This window comes from Carcharodon carcharias, chromosome 32, assembly GCF_017639515.1.
Source record: "Carcharodon carcharias isolate sCarCar2 chromosome 32, sCarCar2.pri, whole genome shotgun sequence".
NCBI classification, from domain to species: Eukaryota; Metazoa; Chordata; class Chondrichthyes; order Lamniformes; family Lamnidae; genus Carcharodon; species Carcharodon carcharias.
In genome coordinates, this window is record NC_054498.1 from 18,863,331 (window position 1) to 18,879,256 (window position 15,926).

At 42.4% G+C, this 15,926-nt stretch overlaps 1 protein-coding gene across 2 annotated transcripts in view; it reads left to right on the forward strand.

Moving 5' to 3' along the window:
- The window catches only part of LOC121271997 (ras-related protein Rab-8B-like), a 43,978-nt gene that overhangs the window by 16,998 nt on the left and 11,054 nt on the right, over positions 1–15,926 (forward strand). For both annotated transcript variants that reach the window (XR_005941832.1, XM_041178299.1), the window contains exons 3-6: positions 4,971–5,031; positions 7,608–7,685; positions 12,738–12,827; positions 12,937–13,002. Coding sequence is in view for 1 of the 2 variants with exons in the window: in XM_041178299.1 (XP_041034233.1) it covers positions 4,971–5,031; positions 7,608–7,685; positions 12,738–12,827; positions 12,937–13,002 (295 nt within the window). In the remaining variant the exon portion in view is untranslated. The remainder of the gene's footprint in view (positions 1–4,970; positions 5,032–7,607; positions 7,686–12,737; positions 12,828–12,936; positions 13,003–15,926) is intronic.

Consider the following 15,926-nt stretch of genomic DNA (forward strand, 5'->3'; position numbering starts at 1 on the left):
CAATATATCCTATCTATTTCCTATAATATCTTGAAGATTTTGATCACCCCTTCATCATCTAATTTCCAGGGAATTCAACCCCAGTTTGTGTAATCTTTCCCCCCTAATGTAACCCTTGGAGTCCAAGTATTATTCTGGTAAGTCTATAGTGCAAGGCCAATATTTTTTTTCCAAGGTGTGCTGCCCAAAACTGCTCTCGGTACTCAAGGTGTAGGTTGACCAGGGTTTTGTCTCACTGATTATGACCCTTGTTTTTGTCTAGTCCTCGAGATTTCCAGCATCCCCTTAGTCTTTTTCATTGGTTTCTCTACATGTTCATGACATTTTAATGACCTGTGTACCCAGACCGCCAAGTCTCTTTGGACCTCCACTGTTTTTAACTTTGCACAATTTATCAGGTCCCCTGTTCCAACCTTTTTAGGCCCAAATAATGGAAATTCCCAGCGGGTCAGACAGCATCTGTGTGGAAAGAAATAAAGTTAATGTTTCATGTTGATGACTTATCACCATTCTGATAGATTTGCTCTTGAATTTTAAAAGTAACAACGAGGTTATACCTGAACTAGGGATTTTTCAGCTATCCTCAGGTTCTGACAAAAATGATTACAATTATTACAGTCTGGCTGTATGTAACTGTTAAGTCATCACATCCTAATGGTCTGTATAAAATAATGACAATTTTAACATTGGTTACCCAGACTAAATCTATTCCATCTAATTGATTATTGTATTCATTTGTGGTTTTATTATTTGAGGAGCTTTTGTCCTTTTTTTCTTCCATCATCTCTCCATTTAGGTTGCTTCCGCCCGGTTTCTTCTCTTGGCAAAGGCTGGGTAGGTTCTTTACAAGCATCGCCATTGATGTTCTGAGATTTTATTTGATGAAATGAGAGTGACCCATGTTGTCTAGGCCTCGAAATCTTTTTCTTTCGTGTGAACTTGTGGGGAATGCATGAACGAACACCTGCCTTAGAGCCTTGGTTTCTCAGGTTGGACATTGCCTGCACTGTGTGAACACGTGTACTTGTGTACACCATAAAATTCCTTTCAGCCCTATCTAGTCTTACAGTTTTGTTTAAATGAAATAGCTACCAATGCTTCCTAAGAGCTTGTTTAATCCTGCACAAGATTATTTTGAACATATTTTAGCTCTTGTCATGCAGATCTTGGGAAGCAGTGTTGACAAATTGAGTCTGAAGGAGAGGACCATAGAATATTATAACATAGAAACAGGTCTGTAAAGTGTATGTTCCCCTTCTCCCCATCCCCACACCAACACCCCTCCAAACAAGCCAATTAGCTGATAAACTAATTCCTCATTTTCCTCACTTTCTTCCCTTTTAATGCCCTTTTCCAAGTAATATCTGATTCCCTTTTAAAACAATTTATGGACTCTGCTAAATCACCAGATAATGGTGGAGAATTCCACATTCCAACCACCCTGTGTATATTATTTATTTATAAAGATATCCTAACCTCTTGCTAATTAATTTTCTGATTATCTTACAATATTGACTATTGCTGGAAAGTTTTACTTTATAATAGCTTTCCAGAGTACAGATGACCCTAGAATCCCTCTTGAGATATTAAACTAAGGGGCCCTCTCCATTGTCACAGGTGGATGTAAAAGGTCCCGTGGTACTATTTCAAAGAGCAGGGGAGTTATCCCCGATATCCTGTCCGATATTTATCACCAATATCACAGACAGATCATTTGGTCGTTATGGCATTGCTGTTTGTGGGAGCTTGTTTTGTGTAATTGGCTGCCATGTTTCCTACATTATAACACTTTTTGGCTGTAATACGCTTTCAGATGTCCTGGTGTTGTGAAAGGTCTCTCCTCATATCCTCTTACTGCTCCTCTTGTTTTTGTGACTCTCTTTCTCTTCCTTCAACCCTCTTTCCACTGAACTGATGATATTGTTATTGGTTCCCTCTTCAGATACTGTCCTTCTCACCTTCAGATCTGTCATCATAACTCCTCTCCACAAACCAACCCTTGACCATCCTTGTGCACTTCTGCCCTACCTGCAACCTCCCATTCCTCTCAAGTTCTTGAGTGTACAAATCTATGCCCATCTTTCTCAGAATTCCATGTTTGAATCCCTCCAATCAAGTTCCCACCCCCTGCACAGAAACAAAATGACTTCAGGTCATCTCCCTCTTAACCCTTCTTGACCTTTGACATAATCAACCAACCCACCCTCCAATGCTCCTCCTCCATTGTCCAGCTAGCTGAGGCTGTTGTTGCCTGTTTGTATTCTTATCTTTCTAACTGTAGATAGATAATTATGTGCAGTAGCTTCTGTTCTGCTCCTGCATTGTTGCCTCTGGCGTCCCCCCAAGGACCTATCTTAGGCCCCCTCCTACTTCTCATCTCAGCAATACTGTACGAAAGCATTAGTTTTCACTTGTACGCTAATGAGATCCAGCTCTACATCACCAGCATTTCTATTGACTCCTCCACTATTACTGAATTATCAGAATCCTTGTATTGGATGAGCAGAAATTTCCTCCAATTAAACATTGGAAGACTGAAACCGTTGACATTGGTTCCGCTACAAACTACATTCTCTAACCACTGAGTCAATCCCCTTTTTTCGAAACTATTTGAAGCTGAGTCAGGCTGTTTGCAAACTTGGTGTCGTATTTATCTTGTCTTTGCCTCAAGGGACCCATTTCTACTTTCACTACTTCTTGTATCTTTTTGTATATTTGTAAAAGCTCCTACAATTTGTTTTTATATTTCTTAGTTCACGCTCATTTTCTATTTTTTCCCTCATTAAAACCCTCTCAATCTTCAACCTTGCTACTCTTTTTGGCAACATTGTAAGCTGCTTCCTTTACTCTAATTCTCTCCTGCCTTTCCTGACTGCAACCAATTGATCTACCGTAGACCCAAATACACTAGCTGCAAATGCTCCCCTGACATTACTAAAGGGCCCTTCCTGCCTCACTGGTCAAAGCAGTGAGAATGAGAGGCAATGTGCAATCATATTGAGCAATCCTGCTGGCAGACACGAGCTGATTCAGTGGTTCAAGCATGCTATTGTGACAGTGAGAGGGCTCACGTGTTGAATTCAATACCAACTCAACAATGTGGTAGATACGAAGTGGAGGACCCAGTGATTGGAGTAACAGTCAGGTAGGTAAGGCAGCTCCAGGCTGGCATCAGCCATTCTGGTGACAGCTGCTCACTGAGACCTCCGACTCCTCAATGTGTTCTTAATAATAACTGGGTAAATTGAGGTTCCATCAGGCAGTGTATCATTTGCGGCGCACCATTCACTACGACAGAACCGGAAGTGGGAGATTCTTTCACTCCCTCCCTTTTTGCCAGCTCCCATGTAATTCTAATGAAAATTTAAACTGACAGTGGCCAACATGAGCGATCACACAGCAGGGGAAACCTTTCATTGGTGAAACCTGCCATCACCTGACAAGGCAGAAGGTATGGGCAGACTATCAAAGAGCCTCTTGGACAAACGGAGACTCTGCATTAGGGCCACAACTTTGCAGACAAACGCCAGTGCCCTTCTATGATGTCATCCATGGATGGCTGCATCCTGACCAGCCTTTCCCTCTGGTGCTGCCTGCGGCTGGCGTTGTGGCCTCTGTTGTTGACCAGCAAGAGCCCTTCTTTGGTCACATCCTCTCCACCTGCTCCTGAGTGTGCAGGGATATTGGGTGTATGAGACCAATAGGTATTTCAGCGATTGAACTGTGTGAAGAAGGCAGACAGTGAGGTGAAAATGTGTGTCCATGGATATCACCCATAGAACTAATGAGCCATGAGATTTTCAACTTCTTCCATCGTCCACTACCAAAACCCACCACACATTGGGCTCCTCCCACTTCCATCGCCAATCCTCACACCACGTGTGCTTTTGGAGACATTGCAAAAATGAACATCATAAGGTTTGCGCTAAAACACATTCCCCTCCACCCTCCTCCACACTTGTCCCCATCACTCTTGACCCTCCCAACATCACTTTGTGCCTTCCTTCTACAACTCTTCACCCTCCCCCCCACCACCCCCATTACCCTGGACCTTCTCACCATCGACTTGGAAATGCCATCTCTCTCCCCTGAGCCTGCACCTGTCCCAGTTGACATTCCCCCTCTGATCCTAGACCCTCCCTGCATCATCCTTAGAGTTTTCGTTAGATTTCATGACCTGTCATACAAGACCCAACCTCAGGCTGGACCTGCTCCTCTACCAAATTGACCTCCCCCTTATAACTGTCAACATTCCCTCTGCCAGCCAACACCCTGAGATCAATGCACATGTGGATAGTACTGAGCCTGAACTTTAGGCCCCTTTTCTGCACCACTATCTCTTCTCTCTCCCCCCCCCCCCGCCCCCCAAAGCACACCCAGGACACTAGGTCCCAGATCCTCACCTACTGTCTTCTCTTGGATCCCTCTCCAACTCTTCCATGCCCCTGACCCCACTCTACACCGAATCCCCACTCACCCTTGCCTCGTGCTTGCAGGCCCCAAGCCTCCGTTCATGTTGCTATTCTCCTGCAACCACCCCCCCCCCCCCCCATGTGCCGCAGAGTTCGACAGAGAATACCGCTGACCTCAGACACAAGCGCACAAAGCCGACTGTTGCGCGCCATCTTTAAACCAGCAGGAACTGGGCGCCACGAGATTCTCGTGCGTCGTTCATGAAGGTAGGACTTAATTACAAAAGGTTTTAGTGCAATGAGTATTGATGGCATGCAAATATATTACAAGTAAGAACCCGTCACGGGTGACAAGAGGCCTGACCTGCCAGTGCCATGCTGCTGACTTAATCTCCGCACCTCAACCTGCCATCAGGAAGCCAAAATTTCAGCTCCCGCCTAACTAAACCACCCCGTCCGCCTTGTTGCCCACTCATGCTGACCTCGTTAAAATTCAATCCCATTATCTTTATACTGGTTGATATCTCGATTCTCATTTTATCCATTTTCTCATTTCAGGGACACGGCAGGTCATGAAAGATTCCGTACCATCACATCAGCATACTACAGAGGAGCTATGGTAAACTTATACAGTATGCTGTATTATGAATTAGCTTCTCCCCACAAAAGAACCATTTCAAATTTACATCTCTTTTTGATTTCTAATCTAATAGGAAATATTAAACAACTTTCAATTGCCTAGTTTTTTTTTTTAAATGTTACCTATCCCATTTTGAGTGTCCAGTGAGTCGTGCCATTGTTAAGATACTCCCACAACAACACTGAGGTTAAATAATAGCTTATCTGCCTGATTATATAGGATTACACAGGATACATAGCACAGAAACTGGCCATTTGGCCTAACCAGCCCATGCAGTGTTTATGCTTCACTTGTGCCTCCTCCCATCTTTCCTCATCTAAACCTACCATTGTAAGCCTCTATTCCCTTCTTCCTGATATGATTGGCTAGTTTCCCCTTAAATGTATCTATTCACTCCAACCATACCCTGTGGTAGCAAGTTTCACATTCTCACTACTTTTTGGGTATAGAAGTTTATTATGAATTGCCTATTAGATTTTTTAGTGACTATTTTATATTGATGGCCTCTAGTTATGCTCTTCCCCACACGAGGAAACTTTTTTGTATCCAGTCCATCAAAACCTTTCATAATTTTAAATACCTCCAATAGGTCACCCTTTAGCCTTTTTTAAGAGAAGAGAAAAGAGACCCAGCCTGTCAACCCTTTCCTGATTGTATACTCTCTCACTTCTGGTATCATCCTTGTAAATCTTTTCTGCACCCTCTCCAGTGCCTCTATCTTTTTATAATACGGCGACCAGAACTGCATGCAGTTTTCTCAGTGTAGTCTAACCAAGGTTTGAGACAGGTTTAGCATAACTTCCCTACTTTTTCAATTCTATCCCCCTCATAATGAAGCCTAGTGCTTGGTTTGCTTTTTTATGGCATTGTTAACCTGTGCTGCAACTTTTAGTGATTGGCACATTTGTACTCCAAGATCCCTTTCTTCCTCTACTCCTGCTCAATTCACACCTTCTGCACAATAAGTGACCTCCCTATTCTTCTTACCAAAATGTACTACCTCACGTTTATCTGTATTGAATTTTGCCAATTATTTGCCCATTCTGAAAGCTTATTAATGTCCTGCCCCCACCCCCAATTTGGTGTCATCTATAAATTTAGAAATTGTGTTTTTGATTGCAAAGCCCAAATCATTCAAGTGAATTAAGGACAGCAGTGTTCCCAGCACTGATCCCTTTGGAACACCACTTCCCACCTTCTGCCATCAGAATCACTACCCTTTACACCCTCTCTCTGCTTTCTGTCTTGAAGGCAGCTAGCAATCCATTCTGCCACTTGTCCCTGACTCCATATCCCCTGCCCTTATCCATTAGCCTATTATGGGGCACCGTATCGAGGACATTTTGAAAATCCAGATAAATTGCATCTAGTGTTGACTCTGTCTGTTACCTGCTCCAAAAATTCAATAATGTTAGCCCAGCGGGATTTTTCTTCTCATTACTAGATATGAAAATATGTCAAAATAATTTGAGCCAGTTGTGCAAGGCACAGAGAGTTAACGCACTTCAAAAATCAAATATCTGCCTGGATACATTGGACTGGCAGAAGACAGTGCATTGGACCAGCAAGGTGCAATTTTTTTTATATGTTCTTGGGATGGAGCTTCGCCGGCAGGGCCAGCACTGAATGCCCTTGAGAACTGAGGGCATTTAAAAATCAACCTGGAGTCACGTGTAGGCCAGACCAGGTAAGGACGGCAGTGAACCAGATGGGTTTTTTTACAAAAAATCATCATTAGACTTTTAATTCCAGATTTTTTTTATTGAATTCAAATTTCACCATCTGCCGTGGTAAGTTTTGAACCCCAGGTCCCCAGAGCATTACCCTGGGTCTCTGGATTACTCGTCCAGTGACAATGCTACTGCCTCCCCCATGCCTATAATTTCTGCACATTGCATTCAGCCAGTCTCTAGTTGTTTGAGGAAGGCCATTGTAAGGAGAGTACTCTGTTCTTTTGGTTGCTTCGTTAGTAGCTGGTGATTGAGTGGAAGTTGCCGAGATTGAGATGGGCCGTCTGCCAGGCTCTTCAACTGGGAGACTATATTAGTTTCAGTAAAAATTATGCATGATCATGTTTTTGATTAGGTTTTTATTGTCCTGAAACCTTTGTTAGTGGAATAATTGCACTTCATAGGGGCTGAATGTAAACTGCAATCTTTCCATTAACTATTTCCTATAAAATTGCTCTGAATAGTCTGTACTGATAATCTACAGACTGTAGCCATCGGTGTCTCAAGGCAAAACGAGGTGATGTTGCTAGGTGTTCAACTACGTATGCAACTGTTCCCTCCCTAAACTTTTCCACCTTTGTTTCCTCCTTTACAATGCTTCGTAAAACCTACCTCTTTGACCAAGCTTTTGGTCACCCCTCAATATTTTATGCAGCTGAAATTTTGTTTGCTAACACTTCTGTGAAGCGCATTAGGACATTGTACTATGTTCAAATCTTATATAAATACAAGTTGTTTTTGTGATATGTACTACTTCGATGGAAGAGTTAGTATAGAAATGTATTCCGTCCAATCAGTGTCATTTGATTTGTCCTGCGTTTCCAGGGAATAATGTTGGTGTATGACATCACACAAGAGAAGAGTTTTGACAACGTAAAGAACTGGATAAGGGATATTGAAGAAGTGAGTAATGTGCTCTGTTAATGCCTGCTATCTGCCAGTATTAACCAGAAGATTAATGCATACTGCAATTTTCCACAGGTCACTTAGTGCTGCAATAGTGGATTTATAACTTGTTGCTAGGCATTTTGCGTTTAACTGTTGAATCTTATTTTGACTCTACTGAGATGGTCTTTGTCAACAGATGTATAAATGGTGAGCACTATCTCAGACTGATGGGCACCGTGAGGAGAATGTTGTTATTTTCAGCTTTGATTCCTAGGTTTGAATCGAACCCATACTGATGATGATGATGCATCAGGTCTTTCATGAAAACAGTTGCTCGAGTTTGAGAGTTCATGGCTTAAAACTGGCGAACAAATTTCCATTCTCGCTTATTACGAAGGCAGCTGGTGTGAAAAATTCCCAGCAACATGCCTGCAATGCTAAGGTGAAGGAGCTTTACTTTGCTTATGATTTGTGATTTTTTTTTTTAAGCCAAAATGGATGGAATTGCAGAATGTGATCTCTAAAACACTGGATGTTGCTTGGTCGTGCAGAACTTGAATCTTGTTGAAAAGAGAGACATGTGGGTGAAGCTTCTCATCTTGCACCCATAAGGACAAACACAAGAATGCCAAATTTCAAACAGTCAAAGCAATTTGAACTGCAGGAGGAAAGGGTGCTGATTGGTTAGCAAGTCGACTGCAGTTGTGGCGTTGCCATGGAGAAAGCAACAGGGAGCTTTGAGGAGCCTCTTGCCACCTTAGACCACCTTCTAAATGAAAGCCAGCACACTTGACTATTTCTCCCTTTCCTCAACGTTTGCTCATTTGTCTGATGATGGGATATCATGGGTGATTGTATTTTCTGTAGAATAAAATATTGTTTAGCATATTGTGCAGCCATTGATTATTAATTCCAGCAAAAATTTCATTTTTTCTCAGCCAAGCTTGATTCAGGCCTATTAGACTAGGGCTGAGTGGCCAGAAATATCTGATCTAAACAAACTTAACATTTCACGTGACATTGGAATCCTTGTGCTCACTTAGACTCCATTTTTACAAAATTTATTCACAAGACACAAAATGATTTGCAAAAATAATTCTGTTCAGTGTTTAATATTTGTTCACTGCACCCACATAACATTTGGAAGTACTGACAGCAGAGCATTGCTCAGTTCTCTCTGCATGCTGTATTCAGAAACATAGGAACATGAGTAGGCCATTCAGACCCTTAAGCCTGTTTCACAATCTCTTTGATCCATAATTTTCTTCAGCTAAAGGCTTAAGTTCTGTTTTGCACCAGCCATCTTGTATTCCCATCCTTTCCTATATCCCAGATGTGGTAGGAATATGAACTCAACGGCCATGGGCTACAGGGAAGGAATCTAAGAGTGTTGCTGGGTAGCTCACTGAAACCAATAACATTGTGCATTAAAGTGGTAATGAAAGACAAATGTCACTTAATTCTTTTGCTTGAGGGATAGAATATAAATGCCAGGAGGCACTAAAATGGCCACAGCTGAAGTACAGTACAATGTGCAGTTCTGGTCAGCATATTACAATAAGGATATGGATGCTTAAGCAGAAACGATGCATCCAGGCTGAGGCCCAGTTGTTGAAGAGCATTGACTGATGGTTGCAATTTCTTCTCCAAAGTAAGCAAGTACAGAATTCAAAATTCTGAAGTGAATAGATAAATTGAACTTGCAGTCAGCTTTACCATGTGTTGGTTTTTTTGTCTGACTTGTGATATCGAAAGTTTAATAGGGCATTAAAGTATTTTTACCTCATGTTGCTAACATTTTTGCTACTTGGCAAAGCAAAAGCAAAGTTCCATAAATGCAACCAGTTGTGAATGGTGGTGGAAAATTAAACAACTAGCAAGAGGAAGAGGCCCCACAAATATCCCCATCCTCACTGACGGAGGGTACCAAAGTGTCAGTACAAAAGAGAAGGCTGAAGCATTTGCAACCACCTTCAGCCAGAAGTGCGGAGTGGATGATCCATCTCAGCTTCCTCCTGAGGACCCCAGCATCACAGATGCCAGTCTTCAGCCAGTTTGATTCACTCCATGTGATATCCAGAAATGGCTGAAGGCACGGAAAAGGCTATGGGCCCTGACAAAATCCCAGCTATGGTGCTAAAGACTTGTGCCCCAGAATTAGCTACACTCCTAGCCAAGCAGTTCCAGTATAGCTATAACGCTGGCAACTATCCGACGATGTGAAAAATTGCCCAGGTGTGCCCCTTTTACGAAAAGGACAAATCCAATCCAGCCAATTGCCACTCCATCAGTCTACTCCTGATCATCAACAGAGGGATAGAGGGGTGGTCAACAGTGCTATTAAGCAGCACTTACTAAGCAATAAGCTGCTCAGTTTTTTCCACCAGGGCTATTGACCTCATTGCAGCTTGGTCCAAGCATGGACAAAAGAGCTGAACTCCAAAGGTGAGGTGAGAGTGACTGCCCTTGACATCAAGGCAGCATTTGACCGAGTGTGACATCAAGGAGCTCGAGCAAAATCTAAGTCAATGGAATTGGTGAAAACTTTCCACTGGTTGGAATGTTACATGCCACTTAGCAGCCCAATCCTGACTATCGTCCAGATCTTGCGGCACGTGGACATGACTGCTTCAGTTTCTGAGGAGTCACAAATGGTGCTGAACACTCTGCAATCATCATCAAAAATCCCCATATCTGACTTTATGACGGACAGAAGGTTATTAATGAAGCAGCTGAAGATCACTGTGCCTGTTGGAAGTCGATCATCTCAGCCCCAACGCATCATGGGTTGGCGGAAGTTGGTAATTCTATTTTAGGCAGCCAACTTTTGAGTTTGTGAAGGCACATGGGTCAGAATGAACAGTGCACGGTTGAATTTGCTATTGAGCAACTGCCTGATTTTAATGCTCCAATTTCTCTCAGGTCATAATTGTTAGGGACAGGAGGGGGATTAATTTAAACAGTCCTGATTTTCCCTCTCTCTACCCATCTGTAAACAGATGTTTTTGATTTCTGATTTCCCCTTTTATAAGTGGTGGTATGTTTTCTAGCCCTTCAGTTTGGAATAATCCAATCCTCTTAATAACCCCACAGCAAACTCGAGATAAGGTAAAATAAGAGGGTTGGTTTATTTTACACACATACAACGTGGAAGGGGTTTTGCAACATCCGCCCCTATTGCACTTATACAATAAAAGAGGAATAAGGGAAAGAACGGAGTACATGACAAGACCACAATAAAAATAAAAGTTATGGTTTCACGTGAGTCCAGAATAAAAAGTCCAGTGGCGCATTCCTTCAGAGGTTAACAGGCTGAAACTGTTGCAGGGTGATAGTCTTTCCAGAAGCAAGTACTTCCATGATCGAAGAAGGTACGTAGAGATGAATGAGTCTTATAGGCACCAATACAGGAGTTCCAATATTCCAGTAGTACAAGTGTAAATGAGGGCCAGGCAATTTACCTGGACAGAGCTCTTTCTGCTGCTACCTGTTAGATAGTAAAATGGTAGACTGCCTGGGTTCAGTTCCACATGGAAATATTATAGGTTCTAGCAGCTTTGGAAAGGTCATGTGACATACCTCCTACCACTTCTCCTGCGTGTTGGACTCAGGATGTATTTTCCCAGGTCTGGAATCTTGAAGTGTTTATTTAATAGAGTAGAAGAGTCGAGGTCCACTTTGTCCTTGCAGACATTCCATCTTCGTTGGCCAGCTCTGCCTTAGAAATGTAAAGGTTGTTGGTGCATTTCTTTGGAATTTGATTTTCTGCAGTCACAGGGGCATTCATGCCTCTTTAGTGATAACAAGGTCCCTGCTGGTTTCTGAAGGTTAGAAATTCTTCTGGTATGAGTCATGGCTAATCAGGGAAAAGCCTTTGTCCATTTTTAAAAATTTAATGGAATAGCCAGGTTGGTGTAGAGATATAAATTTTCCTTTCTTTCTTCTGGACAGGACATAATGTACTGACATCGAGAGGGTAATGGTGCAAAATAATTTTATAAAAATTTAAAAAGCTCCCCTTCTCACGGAGAGGGAGTAGAGATAGAGAATGAATCATTGTCATGTGCACCATGCCTGTTCAGTGGTGCGGGCTTGCCTCTTGTTCAGATTTGCAAGAGTTGGGCAAGTTATTTCCTCAGTTACTTTGGATTTTGTGCAAGAGTAGCAGAGTGAGCTGAGATAGTGTGAACCGTTCCTCACGGCTTTGGCTGAAGCAAGCGGGTGGGAGGGGGGCTGCTTTAATGTAAAAAAGAAACAATGTTTTCCAATTACATATCTATTCTGAAATAGCTGCACGTTCTAAGCTCAGTTGCCTATATGTGGCCATCTTATCCACTTTGGTGTCTGAATCCCAACAGAATGAGATTTTAAAGTTGAGCTGTATAAACTGCTGTTTACTAAGATTAATAGCAAAGCGTTGAAGAGGAGGTATTACACTTTCTGATCCCGCAACGATCAAACAAGACTCGGGCTTCCTTTTAACCGGTTTTATTCAAGCATATGCAAGGGAGCCGCAATCATCCCTAAGAATGAAGACCCAGCTCCCAGATCGATTACATTTCATTACTTTTGTACTTATCATAATCCATTTGAGTACATTTGAATACATCCAATCGGCAACCGACACACTGGTTCCATACTACCTCTATCCTGTTGAGTACATAAACATGTGATTTTGCTATCCAATTATTCTAAAGCATGTATACATAATTATTCTATCCAATCAGGATTAAGGCACGTATACATGAACCTTGATTCTTGCAACGGAAGACTGTATGTATTTCATCAAAGCCCCCTCTTTGTCCATTGTTCATCTTTCCATACCTAAGCTAAGACCATCTGCCCCTTCCCAATCTGAGAGAGGAGTACACTTAACCTAATTTATGTCATACTTTTGTCTCCAGTCTGACTCTCAAGGCTGTGCAATGTTCTTTGGTAATCTTCAACTCTTAATATGTTTAGCAGCCATATCTGCCTGGAGAGTTTAGGGGTTTTTCAGTAAATTATTACTGTATTCTCTTTTAGCATTTTTAATTTCCTGCTAACAGTGTCCTTATATCTTTTTAGCATGCACCTACAAATGTGGAAAGAATGATTCTGGGCAACAAGTGTGATGTGAATCAGAAAAGGCAGGTGCCAAAAGAGCGAGGAGAGAAGGTAAGGTTGTAAGATATTATTCACCTTTAATTTAAGGTTGAGTACTACGGCTCGAGTATAAATTGGCCTTATTTCTGCTGGATACTTATCATTATTGTTGCTTTTCCAGTTAGCGATAGATTATGGGATTAAGTTCTTCGAGACCAGTGCAAAATCCAGCTTGAATGTTGAAGAGGTAAGAAATCGGAGGAAATATTTGCGTACTGATCAGTTCACTAACAAATTTACACATTCGTTACAGTCTGAACTAAACCAATCAGTTTATATATTCCTGAAATTCTGAAGTGTAACCACAATGTGGCAAGTTTACAGAGGCAGTTTCCATTCTAAATATAGACACTTCTAATGGAAACTTAACAGTGCATACACATTCTTATTATAAGTATAGAGAACTATGTTCATGACTATGTTCCATAATTTAGCGAATCTCTTGCAAGCAAATCTTTGCCCTATGATCTGACAGACGAGAGTTTATCAATATCTAGCAAAGGCCTGCAAAACATTTGCAGTCAAGTTTGTATCTCTGTTGCAACTGTACTAATTTAAATACGGAATTTCTAGTTATTGTTTCACCAGCTTTTAACAGAATCAAAAATTTCTCAGTCTGGAAAACAGCTACAAGCTGTCCATGTGTAAAACCAGGCCCAGGAATAAAATAGAAATTTTGTTAAGAGTCTGATATTGTAGCTTGCATACAGTCATGGAATATGAATGTCTAATTAGAAACTAATTTCTCTTGAGCTGAAAAAGTTAGCATCTGATGGGCTCAATATGATAGAGGAATAAACACTTTATAACAGACAGATTCCAAGTAAATAACGTCATCTACCATCGAAGAACACATTAATGCCCCTATTAATAAGGTCTAGGATGCTGGATGCTTTCTTAACTGCTCCCTCAACTTGCCCTGCCATCTTCAATGATTTACGCTCACATAACCAGGTCTCTACTCCTTCACCCTCTTTAGAATTGTACCCTTTTATTTTATATTATCTTTTTATATTTGTTTGTCGGATGTGGGTGTCACTGGCTAGGCCAGCATTTATTGCCCATCCCCAATTTCCATTGGGAAGGTGGTGGTGAGCTTGAATCACTACAGTCCATGTGGTGTAGGAGCAATGACAGTGCTGTTAGGAAGGGAGTTCCAGGAATTTGACCCAGCGACTACGAAGGAACAGCGAAATAGTTCCAAGTGAAGATGGTGTGTGAATTGGTGGCGGGGAGCTTCCAGGTGGTGGTGTTCCCATGCATCTGCTGCGCTTGTTCTTCTAGGTGGTAGTGGTCGTGGGTTTGGAAGGTGCTATCGAAGGAGCTTTGGTGAGTTACACACTGCTACTACTGTGCCTTAGCGGCAGCAGGGACTGAATGTTTAAGGTGGTGGAAGGAATGCAAATCTGGTGGACTGCTTTGCCCCAGATGGGGCCGAGCTTCTTGAGCGTTGTTGGAGCTGCGCTCATCCAGGCAGTTAGAAAATATTCCATTACACTCTTGCCTTGTAGATGGTGCACAGGCTTTGGGGAGTTGAGATGTAGGTTCCTCCCCACAGAATTCCAAGCCTCTGACCATCCTTTGTAGCCACAGTATTTATATGGCTGACCCAGTTCAGTTTCTGGTCAATGGTATCCCTCTTGATGCTTATAGTGGGGGATTAGTGATGGTGACGCCATTGAATATTAAGGGTAAATGGTTAGATTCTCTCTTGTTGGAGATGGCCATTGCCTGGCACTTGTGTGTCACTAATGTTACTTGCCACTTATCAGCCCCAGCCTAAATATTGTCCAGGTCTTGCTTTATGGATATGGACTGTTTCAGTATCTGAAGAGTCACGAATGACGTTGAACGTTGTGCAATCATCAGCGAACGTTCCCACTTCTGATGTTATGATGAGGGGAGGGTCATTGATGAAGCATCTGAAGATGGTTGGGCCTAGGACACTACCCTGAGGAACTCCTGAAGATGATTGACCATCAACAACCTTTGTGCTGGGTATGACTCCAACCTGCGGAGAGTTTTCCCATTGATTCGGTAGAATGCCATCTTGATGTCAAGGGCATTCATAAGACCATAAGACGTAGGAGCAGAAATTAGGCCATTTGGCCCATTGAGTCTGCTCCGCCATTCAATCATGGCTGATAAGTTTCTCAACCCCATTCTCCTGCCTTCTCCCCATAACCTTTGATCCCCTTACCAATCAGGAACCTATCTATCTCGGTCTTAAATACACTCAATGACCTGGCCTCCACAGCCTTCTGTGGCAGTGAATTCCACAGATTCACCACTCTCTGGCTAAAGAAGTTTCTCCTCATCTCTATTCTAAAAGGTCTTCCCTTTACTCTGAAGCTGTGCCCTCGGGTCCTAGACTTTCCTACTAATGGAAACATCTTCCCCAAGTCCACTCTAACCAGGCCTTTCAGTATTCTGTAAGTTTCAATCAGATCCCCCCATATCCTTCTAAACTCCATCGAGTATAGACCCAGAGCCGTCAAACGTTCACTCTCACCTATACTCTGGGGTTCAGCCATGTTTGGGCCAAGGCTGTAATGAGGTCAGGAGCTGAGTGGACCTGGGAGAACCCAAACTGAGATTCAGTGAGCAGGTTGTTGCTGAGTAAGTACTGCTTGTTATCACTGTCAACGATACTTTTCATCACTTTGCTGATGATCAAAAGTAGACTGTTGGTTGTAATTGGCCAGGCTGGGTTTGTCTTGCTTTTTATGGACAGGGCATACCTGGGCAATTTTCCACATAGCTGGGTAGATGCCAGTTTTGTAGGTGTACTGGATCAGCTAGGCTAGGGATGTGGCTGGTTCTGGTGCACAAGTCATCAGTACTATATCCTGAATGTTGTCAGGGCCCGTAGCCTTTGCAGTATCTCATGCCTTCAGCCTTTTCTTGATATCGTGTGGAGTGAATCAAATTGGCTGAAGTTTGGCATCTATGATGCTGGGGACATCAGGAGGAGGCTGAGATGGATCATTCACTCAGCACTTCTGGTTGAAGTTGGTTACAAATGTTTCAGCCTTGTCTTTTGCACTGATGTACTGGGCTCCCCATCATTAAGGATAGGGATATTTGCGGAGCCTTAGTTGTTTAATTGTC